Source organism: Microtus ochrogaster, chromosome 7, assembly GCF_000317375.1.
Source record: "Microtus ochrogaster isolate Prairie Vole_2 chromosome 7, MicOch1.0, whole genome shotgun sequence".
Taxonomy (NCBI): Eukaryota; Metazoa; Chordata; class Mammalia; order Rodentia; family Cricetidae; genus Microtus; species Microtus ochrogaster.
Window position 1 is genome coordinate 15,906,301 of NC_022014.1, and position 8,738 is coordinate 15,915,038.

Genomic DNA, 8,738 nt, shown 5'->3' on the forward strand with positions numbered 1-8,738 from the left:
GTCAACAAGACAAAATGACAGCCTACAGAATGGGAAAAGATCTTCACTAACACCACATCAGACAGAGGTCTGATCTCCAAAATGTACAAAGAACTCAAGAAATTGGCCATCAGAAGCACAAATAATCCAATAAAAAAAATAAAGTACAGACCTAAATAGAGAATTCTCAACAGAGGAATCTAAAATGGCTACAAGCCACTGAAGGAAATGCTCAACATCCTTAGTCAGCAGAGATATGCAAATCAAAACAACTCTGAGATTCCATCTTACACCTGTAAGAATGGCCAAGATCAAAAACAGTGATGACAACTTATGCTGGAGAGGTTGTAAAGAAAGGAAACACTTTTGCATTGCTGGTGGGAATGCAAACTGGTACAACCCCTTTGAATGTCAGTGCGGCAATTTCTCAGAAAATTAGGAAACAACCTTCCTCAAGACCCAGTAATACCACTTTGGGGTATATATCCAAAAGATGCTCAATCATGCCACAAGGACATGTGCTCAACTATGTTCATAGCAGCATTGTTTGTCATAGCAGAAACTGGAAACAACCTAAATACCCCTCAACCGAAGAATGTCAGGAGCCATTTTCCCAAAGATTATAGCAAGGCAGGAGCCATTTTTTCCCAAAGATTATAGCAAGGCAGGAGCCATTTTCCCAAAGATTATAGCAGGGACTATTGTCCTAAGGATGTTTGCAGGGAGCTCCACACCCAACTATCTTGAGAACTATTTGTTAGCAGAACCCGCCCCACATTCCAACTATCTAGAGAATTTATTGTGGTTGGAATCACAAAAGAAATGATTCTGCTCGCACAGAGAACACTAGGTGTGTCAACTTGTGACCTTTGCTGTCCTGGCAAGGTCCCTTCTTGCCCTTGCCGTGCCCCTGCCCCCATCCCAAGCCAAATTCCTCATTCAAAGGCTACGTAAGCCACAATCATTTCACTAATAAAGAGAGACCTTGACAAATTGAGAGCAGAATCTTGTCTGGCTTTGCTTGGTCTCTGTTTCTCCCTCCCACCCATGTCTTTTTCAGATAGCGCCTCTTCGGAACCTTGGAATAACTGACCCACTGGGCAGGTTACAGAAGAATGGATAAGAAAAATATGGTACATTTACACAACAGAGTACTACACAACAGATAAAAATGACATAATGAATTTTGCAGGCAAATGGATGGAGCTAGAAAACATCACTTGAGTGGGTTCAAGATGTTTGGGGGTTATTTTAAAAACATTGATGTAGGATGTCCTTCTGTATGTGTTGTCTTTATTGGTTGATGAGTAAAGCTGTTTTGGCCAATGGCTTAGCACAAAAAAAAGCTAGACAGAAAGTCCAAACAACAATGCAGAGAGAAAGGGGAGGCAAATGATGCCATGTCGCTGTCAAAGAAGAAAAAGGTCTGAATATTACCGGCAAGCCATGAGCCTCATGTTCATATAAACTACTCAAAATGGGCTAATTTATAGTTAGGGTGTTAGGAGCCAATTTTCTCCTACAATCATTGCAGGAACCATCACCCTAGGGGAGTCTGCAGAGAACCCCACACCCCTAATTATGTTAGGAATCGTTCTATTGACAGAGCCTACCTCACATCCAAATTGGCTGATGGAGAGCTATCTGGAGAGATATCGGTTTGCAGAACCCACCCCACATTACAAACTATCTAGTTCCCTAGGTGTGGCAACTCGTGACTTCTTGGCCTACAGTGACCTGACCGAAGATAACCTCCTGTCTACGTGACCAACACGGACCACGTGACCAACATGAACCACGTGGCAAGAGCTCAGACCCCTGTGCCCACCCCCCAACTCCATACCCTATATAAGTTGTACCCCTTCTCTAATAAACTGAGGCTTCGACAGGAATCCCAGCTTGGCCTCCTTCCTCTTTTCTAGCTCATATCTTCCAGATAGCGCCTCTCCGGGACCCTGGAATAACTGAACTGCCAGATGGGTTCACTAACCCTAGACTGGTGACCCGTCAAGGCAATTACATTAGGGCTAGCCAGTAAGAGGCCTAAGCCATTGGCCAAACAATTCTATTTACTATATTAGCCTCTGAGTGATTATTTAATAAGCAGCTGGGGGAACTATCGAGTGGGAGAGAAACTAATCCAGGGTACCAGCAGGACAGAGACTACTCCCTTCTACAACACACTTTCCCCTTTGACACTTTTAATTGCACTCTGCAAAGCGCACCCTTACAATTTAATGTGGTATGTTTGAGTGTGTGTGTGTGTGTGTGTACAACGAGGAGGTGCACATGTGTGTGCACATGCTTGTGCACATGTGCCTGCGCTTGTAGAGACCAGAGGACAATAGCAGGTGTCATTGGCTTAGAATCACTAATCAGACTAAGCTGGCCATCGAGGGCTCTTCCTGTCTCCACTTCCCCAACACTGGAATTGCAATCATGGCATTTTATGTGGGGTTTAGGTATCAGATTCAGGTCCTCCTCTGTGCAAGGCAAGCAGTAGGTGGTCACAATCAGCCAGGGGTGGCATGGTCCTTTTTAGACCTGAGCTGGCAGAACACAGATGGCTCCTCCCCCAGACTTCTTGATTTGGGTAGTCACAATCAACCAACAACCCCCCTTTCACACCACACCAGCAATTATTTGAAAGGAATTAGCCATAGAGTAGGGGGAAGCCAAGAAGATGGATACCGATGAACAGGAAGGAGTAGGGAGGGACTTGGAGTTCTTGTGGTCTTTCTTGGTTTGGGATGGCTGGAGAGATGCTCTCTTTCTTGCTGGGTCTTCAGCCAAAAAGGAAGTTAAGCAAGTTTCTTCTTGGCCTCTCTGTGATGCTGCGTAAAAGAATGGCAGATAGAATTTATTATAAAATATTCAGCTTTAGTAGGATAAGGAAAGGAGGACTTACGAAGCCAGAGCTCCCACGAAGCACAGGAAAAACAAAGAGGGCGCGGGGAGCACACCCGCAAGATTTATAGGTAAATATTAATCTAAGGGGATCCTGCCCCACAAGCAAGGTGATTGACTGGGCTTCCCCTATATCTCTGAGTTAGCAGATTTTCACCCCAACATCAGACTCCTGAGTCTTTACTGGTAGATAATGATAGAGACCTGGTTAAAAACTACTTTTGGTAGCAGCAGCAGAGCCGGTGCTGGTGTATGGGAAGTCCCACCAGGCTATGGCCTTAGTGGCAGGGTGCTGTGAGGCAGCAGGGTTGCAGGTGGTAGTGACAATGTCAGTAGATTCTGGTGCAGACGATAAGCCATAGCGAAACAGCAGTTCGAGGCCCTAAGGCAGCTGTGTTGATGTCTGTGGAGCCTATTGCCACCATATAGAGACCTGTAGTCTGAGCTGCCACCTTGGGCCATGGTGTTATCTGAGGACCATGGTGCCATGGGGGCCATGCCAATCTTAGTGGCCAACACTGCCACCTGAGGCCATAGAGACATCCTGGCCCCACCTGCTGCAGATGTCCATATCCTACCACAACTAGTGTCTGTTGATGTCACTGGCCCATGATGCCACTAAAGGAAACACAGATGTTCAGGGTCTAGGCCACACCATGTTGGTGTCTGTGTTGGGCTGTCACCTGGGCCAAGTCTTTTTGAGTGGTCAGTGCTGTCAGCTGGCTTCATGTGATTTATTTGGGAGTTGGGTGTCGGGCCCCCAAAAGAGCCCCACGGAGTCCAAAGAATCAAAGAGTAAAACACAAACAAACAAACAAACAAACAACTGCATATGTGTGCACCCAGTTCATCTGCCCTGTCAGGAATTCTCATCATGGTCAACCTGTCTTTTGATGACCTCCATCAAAAGTTTCAGCAGGTACCACTTCACAAATAAATATGTACAACAAGGACATTGCTTCCTTTATGAAGAAACACCAACATTTCAAATTAATATGTAATACTCCCATGTAATCTCAATGCTGTAACACTTTTACAGATGTTAATTTATAGCACAAACAACATGACAACAGGAATGTAAAACATACAACACATCAACCAGTAAAGAACAATATCGACTTATAAACCATACTATCAAGACTTCAAAAGGGAACAATATTACAAAGATGTTACTGGAGCTCATGCTATAGTCCCATAGAGAGTACGTGCATGGCCTAATGCCTGACACCTGTTGACCTTTTGAAGCCTCACATGAACAGATACATTGCTTTTCTTTAATACACAATGAATAATTGTATTCCTTTTCTCTTTGACTTTTTTGGAGACCTCCATATTTACTATCTGCTGCTATAAGCCGTCTCCATTTATTTTATGCATATCCTGAGCCTTGCCTCTGTGATTTGGAACATGTGGAAAGTCCTTCTTGGGTTGTCACATACAAATCACAGATTTAACAGCAATAGCACACACAGCTGAGCAGCAACACTGTGACCAAATGTTGCCTTACATTGTCTTCTTCATCATTTTCTTCACTAACTTCTCTAGGGAGAGTGTCTTCCATCATTAGAGTCCCCATGCATTTCCTCAGCCAGAAGGATGGCTATGCAGATTGGACACGTTTTTGTGTTTTGATTATTTATGTATGTCTTTATTTATTTATTTTGAGTCATGGCCTCTTTTCATAGCCCTGGCTATCCTGGACTTCTCTATGAATATTAAAAGGATGGGCCATTCTCCAAACTCTAAAATTAAAGTCACAGACCTCATCCCCAGTTGAGGGACGCATTCTTTATTTTATTTTGTTTTATTTTATTTTGATTTTTTTCGAGACAGGGTTTCTCCGTAGCTTTTGGTTCCTGTCCTGGAACTAGCTCTTGTAGACTAGGCTGGCCCCGAACTCACAGAGATCCTCCTGCCTCTACCTTCCGAGTACTAGGATTAAAGGCGTAGGGACGCATTCTTAAAGCACTGTTTTATTGTTGTGTTCTTTATCAGCCAATCCCTTTCCTAGAATTTGGTTTCTACTTTGTGAAGTTACTAAAGGATACAATTTCCATATTTTTACAGAATCAGATGTAACCGCCCAGCGGGTCAGTTAGTCTAGGGTTGTAACCCGCCTGGCAGGTCAGTTATTCCAGGGTCCCGGAGAGGCACTATCTGAAAAAACATGGGCGGGAAAGAGGAACGAGGCCAAGCAAGATCTGTTGTCAAGGTCTCCATTTTATTAGCGTAATGGTTGTGGCTTATATAGCCCTTGGATGAGGAATTTGGTTTGGGATGGGGGCAGGGTGCAGGGGCATGGGATCTTGCTGGGGCAGCAATGGTCACAAGTAGACACTTGGTCACGAGTCGGTCACAAGTCTTCTGTCAGGAGTCCTCGGATACGAGGTCACGAGTCTTTGGTCAGGAGGTCACGAGTCCTTGGTCATGAGGTCAGGAGTCCTTGGTCAGGAGGTCAGGAGTCAACACACCTAGTGTTCTCTATGCAAGCAGAATCTTTCCTTTTGTGATTCCAACCACAAACAGTTCTCAATATAGTTGGGGTGTGGGGCTCTCTGCAAACATCCCCAGGACAATGGTCCCTGCAATACTTTTTGGGGGAAATGGCTCCTGACAATCAGAGAATATTTTCACTTCATAATATGAGATATCATTGCACCATAGTCCACTTTCCATGTCAAACAGTCTGAAACATGATTTAGGACAATCCTCGAAAAGTAAAATATCTAATTCTATGTGTTTAAAAATTCAGAGGTAAACTGATCACTACAGTTTTACATCGGTACACTGTCCCTAATACTTCAATAAGGGCCTTCTCTAAGTCCCTTACTGTCTTGGTTGTCAGATAATACTCTCTGGGGTAACTTATTCTCGAGCTTGAATCATATAGAGACACTGCCCTATGACCCAAGTACGTTATCTTTATCGCAACACCTATTTTCCCAGTGAAACCGCCAAGATTTACCAGCTTCTGCTTTAAAGTCTGTGCAGTTTGTTTACAGTCGTTCTTTAACTTGGCGCCCAGGTCCCTCAGAACGGAGCTGTCGCCTTCCAGCTCCTCCTCTCCCCGGACAAAGCTGTGCAGGGTCAGGAGACTGTCCTGGGAAATATGAAGCACATCCAAGATGACTTCCTGCTTCTTCTGTAAGCCCAGACTTAAAGCCAAGCTCTCAGAGATGATCAGCTTCCCTTGACGAAGTGAGCCCAGCTCTGTCTGAAGTAACTGCTCATATCGTTCGTGTTCTGAGCACAGCTCCATGCAGAGGCCTTCTGGAGAGCATGGCATCTTTCTAGCCAGCACTAGAAAAATAAATAAACATACCAAATTAAAAATAAAAATGCCCAGAATGTCCTATGTGAGCCATTGCCAATCAGCTTGTGAGTCCCCCTCTTCATATCACCAGAAGGTGAACACACAAGACACCAAAGAATAATTCAAGAGCAGAAGGGGCAGGTGCAAGGCAGACTTATAGACTCAGGTTCTGACAAGAGAGAATCATGAAAACAGGTGAACACTCACATTCCCGCCTTTTCTATTACATGGTGCATCAGGACCCTGCTCTGGGCAACTCCATTATTGAGAAGAGTCAGGGGAGCAAAGGACAGACCTAGTGCTGAAGACAGGAAAGTCAGGCATCAGGAAGCACCAAAGACGTGATGAGACAGGAGGAAAGCGAGGAGACACAGGACGGCTCCACAGAGCAAAGGAGAGAGCAGAGCACATTCCCAGAGCTCCAGGGATGGGGAGAGGATGCATCAGAGGAGAACACAAGGTAGCCAGTCTTCCCCGGTGAGCTTGGAAAATTCTGAGAAGACATTAAAGGTAATTTTAAATTTCCCATAAGCCATGCTGTTTATCAACTAGTACAACATGTATTAAAAGTCTCAGCTGAACTGTGTTTTCCTCAGAGAAAGTGGGGTTAGATAGCGAGGTTAGATGTTGAGGTCAAATTCAATTTGCAAAACTAAGTTTTGGTGATAGTGAAGTTCTCTACACTACAGAAAACATAACAGCAAAAAGCACACTAAGAGTAATTGAATGTATTAATAATAAAGCAGGTCTGTTTCACTTTGTGCTTTTTAAAATTGAGAGAAGGATTCATTTAGACCATGCTGGTCACAACCCACTATGTGGAGCTTGGGCCACAAGTGCACCACCGTGAGCAGATCATGATTCTATGTAACACTGGAGATAGAAACCAGGATTTCCTGGATGCTAGGCAAACACCCTATCACCTAGGAAATGTCCCCAAATGTGGCTTTTTTTAAGAGCTATTCAATCCTGAAGGAATGAAGGGTGGTAAAGCAGTGAGCTTCTGAAGAAGCTGAGGTCGCTCGCATTTTCAGAGACTGTGGAATTTCTGGTGCGAGTTTCAAGTGGGGCCTTTCATTCCAAGTGAGATCAACGCCAGAATGTTTCTCTCCTTCAGAAAACATTCTGAGTTTTATTCCACAAGCAAATGTGAGACAAAGGAGGAACTTTTAAGAAAAGGGTGAACGGAATAAAAGAGTTAAACAAAGACTAAGGAGAAGATTAGATGGTGGGGTTCTGATGTTCCGAAAAGGAGCACAGGTTACCACAGGCCCGAAAGCAATGGAGACACCACATGCTGGGCTAGCACACTGAAATTCCCAAATGAAGAGACATTCCCTTTTCATTGCTTGGTTTTCTAATGCATTTATCGCTGTTAGTGAAGGATGAGGGACACAGAAAGTTGACCCTGAGAAATGGGATCAGTGCAGTGGGAGCCTGGGGTGGGCTCCAGAAGCCTTCGCAGTAGGAGGGATTTGGACAAAGAAGCTAGATATAGTCTGGAAGAGGCAGGGAGAACTCGCTAGGCAACTCTGGGTGGATGCGCAGAAATTCAGGAAGTACACAGGATAGGGTCCATGAGAGGCTCTGCTGATCAATCAGCTTTCTGATGGAAACAGACTTGATAGTGAGGCTAGGACTGGAGAAACTTTCAGGATTCTGTTGTAAATTGTAGGGCTCCAAATTGGCCCTGGCCTGTTTCTTGGCAGGAATCTCATCTTAACTCCCTGAGGGAGTTGACAAGACCCTTCAAGGGCATTATGAGGCTGGACCCCTTCCTTTTCCTGCTTCAGTCCTGACCACTGGAGAAGCAGGCCCTGTCACACTTGGTCATTGTGAAGGAAATAGCTCATAGCCTTACTAAAAGCAGCTAACATACTTTCCATAGGGCATCTAAGTAGGCAGAAGGAAACAGGAGGTTGTGAGCTCTGGATAGTATCGAGCAGAGAACAGTAAATGAGTTATTGATACCTGAGGAGTTTGATTTGCCCAAGATCGAGAAAGCAATCTTTCAACCCCCCTAAACCAAATGTAAAATGATTGTTAATCTCCCTTCCCCAACCTCGTGTTGTGTCCATCTGGCGCTTGACCCATTCCTCTGAGGTAAACCTCTTGACACAGCTGTCTTCCACGTGCCAGGACTCAGGCTCTGCAGCGAACACAGCACAGCAGAATCTCTCCACTCTGAGTGCACACACATATGAGCGCACATCTCCTGGTCTGTGGACTGGGATGAATTTGCATGTGTACTTTATCTTCTCTTGTTTCTCACAGAAGTGACCGAGAGGCAGCTGTCGGATGCACTTCTCTATTTCACTCTCTAGATTCTCAAGATTGCTCTTCTCCGCTTCAATACCAACCATTTGCTGGTTTCTGATGTGGGAATGATTTCTTATTAATAAAGAAACTGCCTAGGCCCATTACATAGGCCAGCCCTTAAGTAGGCGGAGAAAACAGAACAGGATGCTGGGAGAAAGAAGCTGAGTCAGTGAGTCGCCATGGTTCTCCCACGCCAGACAGACGCAGGTTAAGATCATTC

General features: G+C 44.8%; 1 protein-coding gene across 1 annotated transcript in view; it reads right to left on the reverse strand.

Annotated features, from left to right (window-relative positions):
• Positions 1 to 5,210: 5,210 nt before the first annotated feature.
• LOC101991342 (schlafen family member 12-like) overlaps positions 5,211 to 8,738 on the reverse strand; it is a 6,953-nt gene continuing 3,425 nt past the window's right edge. Inside the window, exons 2-3 of the mRNA XM_005349365.3 lie at positions 8,262 to 8,572; positions 5,211 to 6,186 (exon numbers count right to left, since the gene is read on the reverse strand). Coding sequence (XP_005349422.1) covers positions 5,627 to 6,186; positions 8,262 to 8,572 — 871 coding nt within the window. The 3' untranslated portion in view covers positions 5,211 to 5,626. The remainder of the gene's footprint in view (positions 6,187 to 8,261; positions 8,573 to 8,738) is intronic.